Source organism: Bombus vosnesenskii, unplaced genomic scaffold (genome assembly GCF_011952255.1).
Source record: "Bombus vosnesenskii isolate JDL3184/JDL3185 unplaced genomic scaffold, Bvos_JDL3184-5_v1.1 scf7180000013302, whole genome shotgun sequence".
In the NCBI taxonomy this organism is placed as follows: Eukaryota; Metazoa; Arthropoda; class Insecta; order Hymenoptera; family Apidae; genus Bombus; species Bombus vosnesenskii.
In genome coordinates, this window is record NW_022882951.1 from 1321661 (window position 1) to 1338043 (window position 16383).

At 39.3% G+C, this 16383-nt stretch overlaps 1 protein-coding gene across 2 annotated transcripts in view; it reads right to left on the minus strand.

Moving 5' to 3' along the window:
- Window positions 1-8: 8 nt before the first annotated feature.
- The window catches only part of LOC117234188 (activating transcription factor 3), a 28965-nt gene continuing 12590 nt past the window's right edge, over window positions 9-16383 (minus strand). Inside the window, exons 2-4 of one of the 2 annotated variants that reach the window (XM_033495172.1) lie at window positions 4730-4937; window positions 3752-3888; window positions 9-3179 (exon numbers count right to left, since the gene is read on the minus strand). In XM_033495172.1, coding sequence (XP_033351063.1) covers window positions 2745-3179; window positions 3752-3888; window positions 4730-4913 — 756 coding nt within the window. In that variant the 5' untranslated portion in view covers window positions 4914-4937 and the 3' untranslated portion in view covers window positions 9-2744. Of the gene's footprint in view, window positions 3180-3751; window positions 3889-4675; window positions 4938-16383 lie in introns of both variants that reach the window. The other variant, XM_033495171.1, reaches the window with a different exon arrangement.

The window sequence follows — 16383 nt, forward strand, 5'->3', positions numbered from 1 at the left end:
TTAGATGATTAGTATCGAAGGCACTTTTATTTGAAGAATAAAATTTTCCCTTAGGGGTTACAACAATAAGATTTTGTCAGCCATTTTTCTAGCTTCAATTCAATGCATTTCTCCTAAGAAAAAATAGCTGTCGCATGGAAAACCACGGCCAGGTACTCAGTAATAAAAAGACAATAGTACGATTTTGTTACAATGAATAAAATCCTATATACTGTTTGCTATTGGTTATTAAAGTTATTCTGCACTTATCCTCTAGAAAGACTTCGTTTTTAATATACTTTACTAAGAAGACAACCAACCTATAGGCCAGATACTATAAGCGACTGTATCTGGGATTTTAATAATGGCAGTATATATTGGATAGCAAACGTAATTATATGAAAATACACTCTATATTTTATTTTAAAGAATCGTCAATTTTGTCCGTGATTTTTTGACAAATGTATGTGTATATGTATATTCCGTAAGCATCGGAATATTTTTCGTTTAAAATAAAATGCAATACTTTCGAACAGTCTGCATATTAAAATCAATTGTGCATTTTTAGCATATTAATAATAATTATTTCGATTATTTTCGGATTCTTTCCTAAATGTGTCAACGATAGAAAAATCTCGTATATAAATATAAACTCTGTTTCAATATATCTGATATACTATTACTTTCAGAACTCTGCATTAGTAAATAGACATCGATAATATACGCTTAACATGTGTATTAAACTATTAAATACTCTTTTCGGGCAACTTAATAAAATTTATATAAAAAGCAAATATATATAATATCTATATATATATATGTATATATATATATATGTAGCACCACACGTGTGACTGTTACGTGTTCGTCCTACGCGTAAAAAAAAGAAATCATTCTTAATGCTCATGGACGCTTTTTTCTTAATCTCGTGAAAGAAGAACAAGAGGAAGACTTTGTCTCACTTCCGCTTTATGAAGTGCAAGGAAAATCTTCTCTTTCGTTAGATCAATCGGCGGTAACATTCCGAATGAATGAAAAGCATCTTTTAGTCCGTGGACACGAAAAAGCGTTTCACTATTTAAAGTAGCTTTCGGCTAAGAATTAAACTAGCTTCCGTACATTGCAAGAACGCGTAAGCGTAGCCCAGAGTGCGTTTACTAATTTTTTTCCACCGATAATCTTGTTATAAAGAAACAAAAATATTCTCTGATCGATATTTCTGATGGTTCTTTGGCATTCCTCCTTGTCACTATTACATATACATTCGTGTATTAAAAATTTTAACGATTACGAACGATCAGAGTTGTAATATAAAAGAAAATTAAGTTGTAACAAATTTTTCCACGCAAACGCACTGAGGGAGGGTAACTACCCACGAAATTGAGGTATGTCGTTCGGTCATTGTCATTAATCGTCATGTATATCGTGTTTTCGTTAACTGTTAATGACGCATACGTGTTTGACATGTGCGTGTCTGCGAGTGTAAATACAATAACATACGTAAACTGTATAAAATATGCACGTTTCACAGTATTAAATATATCGTTTTCGATTATTCGTATAATTATAAGTATCCTTTGAGAACGCGTCTCGTAATCACGTCCCAATGCACGTGAGATAGTCGTAATCAATATCAGAGGACCTATTTTATGCTGAGTTACAAATTATACTTTTCTGTTCTCACTGGTGAATCGAGATGTCGCGTATAAAATAACGGCACTTGACGCGAACCGCCATTTGTAAAAGAAATTCTCGACTCTTACCTAAAGCAACGAAACACCTTTGCCATGCTCAATCGTTTTTACTACATCGTGTTCATAATCCACAAGTATGTTTCTTTAGAAAACAATCATACAATACGGTAAAGAATAAAATAAGAATTTATAATCTCTCTTTGTATAACGTTCGATACAACTATATCGATATTAATGAATCGGGTATCGCAAAGGTGATTCGTTTCTACCTTACATTTATCGATTACATTAATTATACCTTAGAATGTCACAGTACTTATGTTCAAGGAATCGGTTACTTATTTTCAAGAAAGGGTTACTTTCAAGGAATGTCTTCAAGCGTTCTCCATCGAACGCTTCGAGTATAAAGGGACATATATTAAAAAAAGAAAGAAGAAGAAAACAGGATGAAAGGAGAAGACAGGAGCGCACCGTTATTACAGTAATCAACTTACGAACTACAGACTTGCGATTAACAGAGATGGGAGATCCAAAAGATTCGGTCTACCGGAAGTATTAAGAAAGAGATCAGGGTCGTTTCTTGTAATAATCTACTAACTAATAATATCGCTGACTAATGAAATGACAAATGATAAGTTACAGTTACAGATTTCTTCTTTACAATTTTACAATTCTTTCCGCAAATAAAATAATCGAATAATCTCTAATTTATAAAATTTCCTTTATAAATTATAGATGAAAAGCAATTTTGGTATTGATAATTTGTAACTTGTGACTTTTAATATCCTTCTAATGATACTAGTTCAGTAGGATGCAAAAGGACCCAGAATAATCTCGAAATCTCGTTCAAAACTCCTAAATCGTCTTCAAGACGACGTTTCCGCTAACCGACATAGGTATTTTCGCTTTCTTGCGTCTTCTTGGAATGCATACGACTGTTCTTTCATCGTTAGACGATCCTAGATTCTTAACCGAACAACGTACCATATTCGTCAACCGGTAAACCGAATCTTCACAAGGACTACTCCTGAAAATGGCGCGGTAGACGTTTTTAGAACGTCTATAAAGCTACTAAACCGTACAACCAGCGTTTGAAGTCGGCACGAAGGGACTCTCTTGTCGATAAAAGTCACCCTCGTACTCTTCCACCTTTACCGGATATTCTGTCACACAGTTTTGAGGCTGATTCAATGCTGGCGGAGGCTGCACAAAGTTCTCCTGGTAACTGGGCAGCTGCAAAGGTTCTGCAAACTGTTGGTACGAGGTATCTGTGCCACCTTGCTTCAAGCAAGTTGGTCCATGGAGACTCAACATGTCTACTAGCCTGCGCCTCTGCGTTTCCAGCTCCTGAATCTGCGACTTCAGGTCGTGGTTCTGCGTTTCCAGGATCTCTGATTCCTGCACCAAGGTCACTGTCTTCTCGCGTTTCTTCAATCGACATTTGGTAGCGGCTATCTTGTTCCTCTCGCGTCTCCTTCGGCGCCTTTCCTCGTCCTCTGGAGTTAGCTACAAAAATTTTAGATCTTTAAGAACCATTCTAGTCTTGTCTTATCGTTAGAAATCTTTTTAGTACAGCAATGTGCAAAAGCTTTAGGCTATTTAACGACCTCGCAATAGCAATTGATATTTCTAGGAAATATTTCCACGTTATAACGACGTTAAGAACAACCTATGGTTTTAAGATTATCTCTTTAAATATTTTCTTTATTTTAATACGCTACAGATTAATCAATATCTTTGGTTGAATTATTAATACGTAATCCTTAAATCAAATATTTCTTAAGAAGCAATTTCTTAATTTCTAAAAGCAGAGCATTTTCGTTTACCAAGTAGCCGAAGAGTTTTGCACAGTACCTTATACATTTATAAAGAACAACTGTATGAAAGTAATTTATTTTATGGTGTAGCGTTTGAGTTCTTGATGAGAGCAGTAACTGATAGAGAACTGGATGGAATGAGCATATCCGGTCTGACTTGAAAACCCGTGAAATCGATGAAACGGCGACTTACAGCGCGGATCGCCCAACATCACGACTGCTTTATCGTATTAACGAGAACAGTATGTGAAGGTTTCTTACTCCACCGCGGTTGTTGTTGTTGCTCGCTTCCTCCTCTTCCTCGTCGTCTGCGCTCCCGTCTTCCTTCTTTGTCTTCTTTTTCGTGTCGTCCCCGGTCCCGTTGGCTCTCCTTTTTGTTTGCAGCGTCAACTTCAATCCTGTGATGTTCAAATACCAGTTAATCGCCTAAATCATTACTAAAAACGATAATATAAGGCTTTTGGAATATAAAGTATCGCTCACCAAAATATTCCTAACGATCGTTCGACCGATCAATATATCATTGTCAATATTTGAAATTTTCAACATTATCGTACGTAAAAGCCACTGCAATGTTGAGAACTTTAGGTATTGACAATAATATCGATCGTCTGAACGTTCCTTCGATCTTTCTGCTTTTTTCCAGCCATTCCTAAAAATCTATCAAACGAAAATGTTTTGTTTTTACGAATACGACTCTCTACTTTGTCGACAATTATTCTTCTCCAATTTTCCGCTATCTGTATTTTTACCATTATCTATCGTTCCGCTTTAAACACTGCGAACAACTCATTTTCGTTTTCTGACTAGCAGCACCTTTCTGACGGCTTATTTTTTAAATCGTTCCATTTATAACGCAGGGTAATTTATCTCGAGCCTATTCGCTCGAGTATCTGCACAAAATTTGAAAACCAGAGGAACACAGCAACCGAGTAGCATCACGAAGGAAATGTCTAAAGATCCTTAAAAATACGATTAATTACCGTTATTAGGATTACAATCGTAGAAAGTTCAAGACTCTCTGCGCGGTTACTGTCCCTAGAAAACCAGAATCGCTACCGAATCCCGGATAACCTTGGATATATAGCGAGTTTCGACGGTAAAAGAAAAGAAGAAGAGCAAGAAATTCGGCAACAAGAGAGGACCCTGTAGGATATATTATCAAGGCCACCACCGGATGGCTACCTTCTTTAATGAGCTGACTACAGGTGTGCTGAACGCTCGGTGGGCTCGGCTCACCGCTACTAGTCGAATCCGTACGGTCCCTGCTCCTCTCGTTCGTGTAACCCTCGAAGGGATTGGTCATGGCGATTAGGGAGTTTACGATTTCCGGTGTCCTTGGTGTGACCTCGGCCGCCGCGACACCGAGAAGACCCGCGGCAGCCGTCGGACTAGGGTTCACGTTCAGATTCAGGTTGTACATGGTCGATTTAGATTACCATTTAACCTGGAACAAGAACAGAGATTAAGAGTGCGGATGTGCGGTTTGATGGTTCGAGCTGGTTGGAAGCGAACGAAGTCTCTTTATGGCATTCGAGTTTCTCATAGCGTTACGTTTCGACGAAGTGGACGAGTATACCAATTTGTCGAATGCTTAGAGAAATGATGGCTATGAAATGGATACATATCGGTTTTATCATAATCCGCAAAATCATTTCGAAAATCTGTTAATCACGTTGGAAAGATTTATTCTTCGTATCGATTCTAGATCCTATCGAACGATTAACAACGAACAAGGACGGAACGCAGATTTCAGAATTTCCTTCCTCTATTTGCAAATCGTAAACAATCGTGAAATAATTCGAAGCACTTCTTTTTAATAAACGTTACTTGTATACGTGGAGCTTATCGCAGGATCTTATGGCGTTAACGACTCCGCTCACTTCTTTAAATAATTATTTCCGTCGGAAACAAAAGAAAAGCGATCTTTTCTCACGCTCGATCGACAAACAAGTCCGCCGGTCTTCTTGTAATTTCGTGGAATTATTCAATGGAATAATTGAAAAATAAAGGGAACGAGGAGAATACCTACGAAACATAAAAATACAAAAGTCAGATCCGATTGTTTCTCATTTCTGTTTGCTTTATCTTTGATCGAATGTATTTCCAGAGAGAGAGAGAGAGAGAGAAAAAGTGAGAGTTTTGGCAAAAATGAAACGAAATCTCAACAGTTTGCCCGTTACGTCCTTTCTACGACTCTCGGGAGAATTTCGAACGCCTGATAACTGCAACATCCTTGATTGCGGTTTTTCCCGGACTTCCAATTAATTAGAAAAGAACAGAGGTAACGGAAACTTGTCATTATCTTGAATGGTTTTTACAATCGAATTTATTATTAATTTAACACAGTCGAATGTACATAGGATTTCCATTATCTGTCATGATATATAGAAACAAACAAGTATATCACGCAAAATCTATCTTTGTATCGTGGAATTTTATATACAATGAGCTTTACACGAGTTATACTTTTTCTTTTCTACATAATTCTTTTTTCATATACTTCTTGTATATTATTACGAAATTTTCTTTCATGAATTTTTCCAAACGTTTCATACGAATTATTCTGGAAATTTGTTCAACGACTTTTAATTTTTATTCGAAATTAATGTCACAAAAATGATTAAAGACTCGATTTTACTCGATTTACGATTACGAGCTTTTCGGAAAAATCTAACTCACGATGCGATGCTCGAGAAACACGTATATTCGCCATCTACACGTGTAAACGTTAAGAGTTTAACAAACAACGTGACTCGCCGATACATGGAAAAGTAAAATAGTAGTTGGTTAATTTGTAGAAACGAATTAGCATATTTCCACGCGCGTTCAGCGACGATTCAACGATGGTTTACTGGAGCTAACTGGATCTCTATTCCCCTTATTGTGCAGTCTCCTTTCCGGGGAACGAGAAGTTTATTGATACGTCCTTGAAAGCGTGGCTATTGAGCTCGAATCAATGCGGGAACAAAGAGGAATTCAAACCGAATCGCGAAACGTTGATAACGAAACCGGAAACTCAAGATCCTTATCGATTAGCTGAAGCGCGACCAGTTTTCGATCAGCTGTCATAGGATAGAGTATTTTAACTCGACATTCGTCGTGAATCGCGCTGAAAATGATCAATTAAAAAATTTCTAAAAGTCGCGAAATATTCCCAAACCTATGTAAGACAAATACAGCATACGCTTGAAACACGAGAAACGCGCAAATACGAAAAAATGATCTCCGAATCTGCAGCGCGTCAAGTTGCAGGAACTTGGTCGCAGCAAGTGATTTTAGTTTCAGTTTCTAAACTAAATTTCATATTCCCAAAAAAATCACATAGATGCAGAGAAAATGCGAATAAAAAACCACTACAAACCTCGTCGCAGGAAGTTGCAAAGCGAAACGTACTCGCGCCTCGTTTCAGCTCGCATATCCTCAAAAAGTTTCAGTTCTCCTGCTCGTTATGTCGGCCACAGAACCTGTCACTTTCCGGTAACCTTTCCAGAGGCAGCGCACACGCTTACGTAACACGATTGGCAAAAATAACGAGGCACAGAAGCGGCACGCAGGACGCGCGAAAATCCATCGTTGCGTGGAGGCGGAAAGGAGGCGGACGAAGAAGAAGAGGAGGCCAGGAAGGGGAACGTTAAAAGCTTGTCAAACGGCCGTCAAAAATACATTTTGACGCGCGGACGGCTCCGCGTCGTGTGTCTGGCGTGTCCTCTAAAACGAAACGCGTCCTCCAGCGGAGGTTTGTTTTCGAGCGTCGAATTCTTCGGCCACCGGCTCGTTTCCAGTTGCCCAATCTCCTCTCCACAACGCACGAGGATCCTCCCTCTACCTCCGACGTTTCTGCCTCTCGTTTTGTGAGAGTGCCAGTTCGATGCACGAGAGTATGAAAGACGATAAGATGGAACAACAGAGAGGGAAATAACGTGGCGTTTCGTAAGAATTTTATCGTTCCGTATTCGGAGCCTAATGCCCTTGCAACTCCTCCTTCGCAACCTTCTACGGTTCCTTCGCCACTCCACCATCTTCCAAGTGGTCCTCGCGGGCCTTCTCGGCCTGGCATCCGCCGACCAAAAAGTCCACTTCCTCGGACCGGATCTGGTCTCCTACGGATTCGTCGGTTCGTGGCCAAACCAGCCGAGCAACGTATATACCCACTGACCTATATGCTGCCACGGGAAAACGAGTCAGGGATACACGAGCCACTCAGAAGTCACGTCGAACAGCTTGAAAGATCGAAAGGTAGAAGAAAGTGACAGCTACATGGTGAATTCTTATGGAAGTTCGTAATTTTTTCGAGCACGATTGAAACGGTAGAACCTCGGTGGAAGATCGTTTCGACTATCGACTGTTACAGAAACCATTGTATGGATATTTTATACATCTGTACGATTGTTATCTTCTGATTTCCTATAAACGCGTAAAAACTTTGAATTAGCTGCGATCTGCGACGAAGGTGAGCGATTTCATTTTTAAGAATCCAACTATTCGCCGTGTTTCTTTTAACGAGAAGATAAAAGCCAGAAATGGAGGAAACAAAGGACGACGATTTCAAACGAACGACAAACGAGTGTGTGGGTCTAATTTCCTCTTGTCATTTTCCCTCGCGTATTTATTCACACCGATTAAACGGGAAGATGATAGAGAGGATGTGGAGGAATCCAGCGAATCGAGGCCACGAAGCGGAAGGAGGAAGAACGCTTAGATTTTGAAATTGAGCTCTACGAAAATAGTCGGCCGAGTGGAATCGCGAAACAAAGCGATACATTCTGCGCGTTAAGCCCGAATTTCCATTAATTAACTACTTCTACCTACGTATGTATCTCTTTTTCCATTTTTACACTCCAATCGGAGTTAAATAAATGTGAAAACAATCTTCGCCGAATGGTGCTTCCCGAGACATAGTTATTTTTCTTTCTTTCTTCTTTAGCGTTTTAATATACAACGTTGAAAATTGTTAAGAAAAATTATAACGAGGAGTATATTTCTCTAAATGTTTATTTTCCTTGTCGTTTAGTTATTTATTAGAAGACACTAAAACATTCTACGATTTTCTCTTCCTTTTTTTTTTTTTTTTATTATTATACTGATATATTTTTGCAAGAGAGTTTCAAGCGTTCCAAGAATCTATCTCGTGATGTAAAAATATCTGCACAATACGATATTATGACACGAAAGACATAGAAATATTCCTTTAAATTACGTCAAGTACTCGATTCGTTTAACCGAAATGCTACTTCAAATAATCGATACTAATTAATCTTCGTTCCTGTTAAGTTCGTTCTACGATTTTCCAGCTGTCGGAGAGCTTTCCTTTCTCGTTTTATTATTCCATTCCATTTTCAAAAATCTATCGTATATAGATATGTAGTGTGAAATTTAGCTGTAACTTTAAAATAACTACGTCCGGCAGATATCACGTACTATCGGATGATAAAAATTTCAGAAATTAGAACGTAGAAGATTTATTTCGAAGGTTCGAAGATTCTTCGAGAACGAACTTCCATCGAGAGTTTAAAAAAAAAAAAAAAAACAAAAAATCGAGAACCGAAGATGCAACGGAAAGCTGTAACGATCAGTAAAAATCGTTCTGCAAACTCTTGAAAATAATCGGTCGAGTGCAACACACCGATCGAATACGTAATCAGTGCGCGCTTATGTAAAGCTCGAGGGGCGATGCAACGGATTGAAATAATAATCGAAGAACCGAGTTTGTTTGAATGGAAACAGGTGTCCGATCGAAGCCGTCGCCGTTGCACGCTGTTATAAAACGTATAAATAGAAACCGTTTGATTTTGATGTATGCCACGAACAACTCGGTATTCGGCTGATCTCCCGCCGAAACGTTTTCGGGAGACAATGCTTTCGATTGTTGCCACGCGGCAAGTTTCTTCGAAAACTCTTCCTCCGGCCATTTGACTTTCGTCAATAATCGTCGCTAAATCCTTGCCGCGTTATAAATCGCGTTCAACTGTTTTCCAAACGCCACCCAAATATCTGACGAATCTGAGAATCTGACAAAAGCGAAGAATTATCAAACAGTTAGATAAAAACTCGACAAAATAGATGGTTGACACTGAAATACACTGTACGATACTTAATAAAAGCAAATAACATGAAGCGTATTATTTAAAATCCAACTCTCAGCTTCTGTCCCCAAATGCCATCGAATTCAAATCATCGCTTCTAAATCTACAAAATCATGTACAGACAAATACGACGAAACGAGGAAAATTGAAATGATAATATTCTAAATTTGAAATTCCGCACCAAGTTCCAAAGCGACTGGCGATGCATCAAAATCCTCGATGAATCCGGTCGAGGCGCGCTTCGAACGCTACAGAATTTATAAGCGCCATTATTATTTCGTCTCGTCAAGGTGCGGACTATTCGCAGAGCGTGGCCTAATAATAAGCTCACTTCCGATTCATAGAGCGCCGCGAGTGTATTATGCGTTTGTCGCGCGTCAGCTTCCACGGACAAGCCGCCTTTCCCTCTTTCTGCACCAGAAATCTTATCGATTTTATCTTCGGCTGCCAGCGAGGAGCGCGGAGAAGGGCACGTAGTGGACAGATGGGTCATTGTTGTCTTCTGGATTCGTCGTGTTCGCGTGCAAGGTACGTTACAAAGGAGGGGAATTGAAAGGCTTTGGGATGAAGATAACCAGTCGTCGAACGTGTTTACGGCGATTGATCCCGACGTCGATGATGGTTCGTGGAACTGTCGTTTGGCTCGAGAGGCGAAATTGGGGAGGTACACGTGTTTGGAGAAGTTCCGTGGCTCTTTAACGGCGAGTGATTTACGAATACGAAAGAAAAGGACACTTGAGCTTTCGAGAGGAAAGGTACATGTTAAAAATTGATAAAGTTTGCTTTACGCGGTGCGGATGATTACGCGGTAAAGGAGATCTACTTGAGATGTTTTCCAAATGAACATTTCGTTGAAGGGACGAGGCATGTACACAGAGCATGCACGTTCTAAAGTGAAGATGGCGAGATTCAGTTTGGAATATATTACATGGTGAGAAAATAGGGCGCGCGTTGATAAGTTCTCCCTGTTCTGTACATTAGATTTAACGAGGAAGATTTAGGGACAAGAGAAGTAGACGGAGCAGCTCAAAATTCGATATTTCTTCTTCTATCGTAATCCGAAAAACACGATACAAAACGAAGATTTACGGATAGGAAATATTTCAACGAAAAACACAAAATTATCGAGCGGACAAATTTTTAGAAACTACCAAACCTTCCAGTTATATAGAGGCAGAGTAAATCTTCGATAATCCGAACGTGTCATTCTCGAACGTGATTTATTATCTTCCACTGCCGCTCGAATCGATATCTCTGGCTACAGGCTCAAATCCGGAGATCTTCGTCGAACAGGAAAAAGATATTTCGAAAAACAATTGTAAAGATAAATATCGATAGATCATTGGAAAGATAGAGTCAAAAATAGTAACTCGAAAAATAATGCTGAAAATGTAACCGATATCGCTAAAATATTCAGAAATCTGTTTGAGAATATTTATAGGCAAAAAAAATTCACGAAAGCGTTCGAGAGACACGTATAAAGAACGTATGCAAATTTCAGGCCAGTTTCGAGCAGACTGCAGCTCCTTTTCTCTTAATTATTCCACATTTGTAGAGATTATTTAAGAGCCGAACACTTTTTCCAACGTCTACAAAAGAGATATAGTTGCAATTAAATGTAATTATTAAAATTCAACGAGCGAAACTCCTCCTTTTTATTTTGTTTATGATGTTTATTCGCATCTCGTATATTTATCTGTTACATTTCATTCGGATTAAACGACCTAACTTTCTCCATATTATTTCTTTCATTCCTATTTATATTCTCGCAAATTTGTTTCTTGCGTTTCAACGATTGCATAACCCCGATTTTCCTTCTTTTTCTTCTTTTTTTTTTTTTTCTTAATTAATTCATCTTTAAAATCGCATCTCGTCTGTCTTCAAGTTCTGCGTTATCTGACAAGTCTCAAAACTATTCTCACAGTTAACCTCCTTCTAATCGCTCCTTTCATGGTATCTCTGTCGATTGCTACGTTATAGATATAAATGGTTTTCCATTGAGTTCTCTCATCTTCTGTAACCTTCTTCCTTAACCTTCTTTCGGAGAGATCCAATAAATTAAGACTATAACGTGCACGTTCTACAGCCGTGCACCTATTTATCTTCTAAACTTATACTAAACGCGGCAGAACAAATGGTGGGCCATCTATTAGCAACCTATTCCAAGGTCTGTTGCGTAATATTTAGGGAATTGTCATATGTTGGAAAGATAAACGCTGGTTTCGCGGAAAATTCGCGAATAGAGATCAAAGAAAACGTGGACGAAAGAAATTTCTGCGGCCTTTGACGAGAACCAGGTATTATCGATGATTTTCCACGCAGCTTAAAGTAAAGCGTACGATGCATCGAAGCGGCACGTAACGAGCACGAGTCATAAATACACCAGGAACGATATATATCGAAGGTGCCCCCCCTTTGCCTCAAAAGCGGCGAGACGCGCCGAAAATCCTGGCTACGCGCGATCGTCTTTCGCGTGCACGGGACCCAGCTGGCAATTAATCTTTCCACGATCTTCTGGTCGACTCGTTTTCCTTCGAACATGTGCCACGGTTCTCACCCTAAATCCCGTCGCGCGTGACGAAACTTCCACGCGCCAAGTTCCGAGCCTTTTAATTTGGACGGGAAAGAAATTCGAACAACGAATAAAGAGTCTACTAATTACGGCGAATTCGAGGTCGTTTTGTATTTTCACGCGTAATACACGTGAAAACAGTTGCAGCGTTAACGATTAAAAAGATTCTCTTTACGTCCTAACGTGGCACGAAATGTTTCTGTCGAAAATGACAACGTGAGTTGTCGTGTTCGCCATCTATATGCAGATGCGTTAGTTACAAGAAATAGTAACTAGGGGACGATCCTAGTTACAATCGATAGATTTAATCGATAGGCTTGAGATGTCTTTTTGTTTTTTATAAACAAACATTTTTTTTTGCTCACAACGGTGTAATAAATTTATCCATTCAATAAAATAATAACTATTGTGATCCCACCTCTGACTATAGAAATAACAACAGTTTCCTTCGATCTTAAACTTACGATAAACTTGCTTCGAAAAGAAGCCAAAATGGAGTGCGAATATCCTTGGTGTTTAAATAAATACCGATCGCCCAAGTGCGTTTTGCAATATTACGTAATTATTCTGCGTTCCACCATTGCCAGCACACGATGTAACGATAACACGAAAGAAGTCTTATGGTGGCTCGTCGAAAGTCTCTGTAAAGGAAGATCTCGTGTATGTAGATGAACGGGACGAGGAAAGAGATGTTGAGAAATCTGTCTCTAACGAGAGAGCGAGAGAGCTTGCGCAACCGGTGCCCATCTGGCCAGAAAGCTTTTATCGTGCTTTTTCGGTACGGTCGTCGACATAAGCGTGGGCAGCCTAATTCCTACGGCTGTCGTTTCTGCAACATACGCGTCCGACCGCCGATAGACAGAACAGACGACCATCGGCACGACCCCTTCCATCCATCGAAATCCCATGAAACTCCTACGAAACATGCGACCAGCCCACGAGTTTACGAGCGACTCGATTCCCTGGAACCGTGGAAACCAGCCTCCAAACAGCCAGGAAAAAAGACGTCGAGGAAGAGAAAAAGATCGTAACGAAGGGATGTGAAAGCATAGGAACGTGAGAATTGTACAAATTTGGACGTTCGGCAGCGTAGAAGCGCGTAAGTTCGAAAATCAAAGGGTTGGAGAACACGCGACACCGGCTAGCTACTTGGACATTTAAAAATTTGAACCTACGACCCGGGGAACGACCCTAAAAACCTTGGAATCTGTGATCTTGCAAGCGTAAAAATTTGTAATTGCGAATATTGGAATCCGGAGAGTATGAGAGTCCAAGAGTCCGCGATACGTTGAAAGACTGTGAGAATAAGTAAGCAGAAGATCGAAATGTTTGGAAGTTCCATTAACAGGAGACAGTGTGACGTGCAACAGACAAGATACGAGTCTGTTTTTGATGGAATCATCTGCTATAATAATAAACCTAACAGCGTCTTGGTAAATCAGGCTTTTCATTGCTAAGCTCTGAGAGAGCTTATACGTAGAAAAGACCACTGTATTTTACAAAATTCTTCTCGAAACTGCACGGTATAACCGCACAATATCGTACGTGCATCCACGTGTGCGTTATAAACGATAAAAATTTGTATTCTGACGCAGATAAAAAGGCTGCAAGTCGATAGAAACAGACAGTATGATCGATCTTCTTTAAACTTACGATACTTTCGATAAACTAACGATAACATCGATGAAAACGTAAAAAGATACTATTTTATTAGCGGTATTTGCGATTAATAGAAGATATTGCAGCAGGTATAAATCAGAATCAAGGGAATTTAGGAATGCCACTGTAATACTTCCAATTTTCCACGCCCAATTAATCCAATCATCAAAGTATCGCTTGCCAACCTAACGTTCCAAGAGGTTCTTTCAACAGATTCTCGAATACAGCTACATCGTTACAACAACTTTGTACCGCTGTTTATTATTTCAGCCACGCGAGCAAAAGAATAATTAGACAAATACAAACGATGTTATTAAGAACCGCGGAATAAGTAGAAGAATTATCCTGCGATCATCTACCTGGCAGTATACAGGGTGGTTGGTAACTGGTGGTACAAGCGGAAAGGGGGTGATTCTACGCGAAAAAAGGAGTCGAAAATATAGAATAAAAATTTGTCGCTCGAGGCTTTGTTTTCGAGAAAATCGACTTTGAATTTTCGCTCGGTACGCGTGCACTGTATCGCGTCTCGTTATAACGGATCTCACTGTAGATCGTCGTCTCGATGGAAAAATTTGAAAGAAATTAAAAAAAAAATTTTTTCGCGTAGAATCACCCCCTTTTCGCTTGTACCACCAGTTACCAACCACCCTGTATAATAGACATATAAATACGGGTTAAATTGAAAAGGCCGTATCGATTATTATTATAAATTATAATTATCACATCTCGTAAGTGAAGAAAATTCAAGTGGCAAAGGATTATATAGTGGAATTCATCGTTGCAACAGAACGATCTCGAGATAGCTATCTCGAGATGGACGTTTCAACGTCTAAATTCTGTTCAGCGGCAATTTCCACCGGTTTACGAGTCTCATTTTCATAAACATTCAGCCAGGCTTCGAGTTAACGGACCTCACGAGAAATAGAAAGAATAGTGAAATTCGAGGCAAGGCCGTCGTAAAAAAAAAGAATGCACGAGGGGAAACGACGATAAAGCACGAACCTGTTGGATGGAACAATACACGTTGGCCAAGCGATTTCAACTAGTTGCGAAGGTGAGAGGTCGCCGTGGGAGAAAAGAGTTCGAAAAGTCAATGCCTCCGAGCACTTTGTGCGCTTGTCAAACTGTTGCTCACGATCACTTTCTAAAGACACGAATTTCGTGGCCGACCAACTTGCTTCTTGCCAACTTCTTTCGCTCGAACATCGCCGAAGCCTTCGGAATAAACATCTTAAAAATTCCAAGGTTAGATACATGAAAAATTATAATCACGCGCCTCTCTTTGTCAAGATTCTAAAGATTCCAAAAAAATTGTAAAGCCACAGATCCGCGTATCAGGTTTATTTTGGACGAGAAGAGTAAAGGAACGTGAGACTACTAGGCTACGAAATATACTTTTGTTTGATAATTTTGTCATTTGATACACGTGCCTTTCGCGGTATTACGCGTTGACAATGAAAATCTAGAATTCCAGTTGTGTCAACGGTGTCGAGCGATTTTTCGCTTTCACTGTCTTAATATTTCTACTTTGCAAATGAAGATAGAAATTTTCTTAACGAAAATCTTCTCCAATTAATTAAATCCGATAAGAAGAAACCTAAAATCTCGAACAATTCTCTGTAATATCGAATCAAATATCAGTCCCCTGTCTCTCGTCGAACCGGATAAAAAGATCTCGCGAGATCCTTTTTTCCGCTTCGCTATAACAGAAAAAGAAGGGGAAGGAAAAAAATTCAATTTCCTCTGGTAATTTATCGACGAACGGAAAGAAAAATCGTTGCGGATTCGTTTTACCTTTCGGCACGGCTTGGCTGTCGCACAATTAAGCCCGTAATTAAACGGAACATCGAAGGAGGGTGATCAAGATCGAAACGAGCTGGTTCGGAAAAAAAAAAGGTCTGAAATTAGCGTTACACACAGAGAGAAAGCAGATTCCGACGAGGAACACACTGTACGAAGGGACACGGGAATATTACGACGCTATCTGTCCCAATTATACGACTTTAATTACGGCAAATTACTTTACCAGGAGGCACGATGAGTTACTCACGAAGCTAGACTATAGTTTTACTTTTACAAGCTGTTTATCGATCCACGAGCAGACCTTCCTCAGGAAATAGTCTCAACCTCCATTACAGGTTGCACCAAGGTAACATTCCACTTGCAATTATTTTTCGATTACTTTACGTTATTGAATAATTTGAACGTTATCGTCTCTCATTATGATTAGAATACAGATATAGATTACATCAAACTTTGCAGTATAATTGAATTTTATTGCAAAGTGGAAATTTGTCGATTCTATAATGAAATAGATTAATTTATAATTTTTGTACCATTTCTTTTTTTCACTCACAGTTTTATACTTAATCGGCCTAAACGACATATAAATTATTTCATTTGCATTGCTCAGTACCATCTACGTAACTTTAACGTTGTTATAATGTTGTTGTAACAATAAGGTTGTCTTAATGGATTACCATTTCGTTTCTAACAACATGGGATTCGCGATACAGTATGAAATGCTTCCGTGTACATTGAACAGAACAGCAGGGTTTCGCATAAAGTTTCATTTC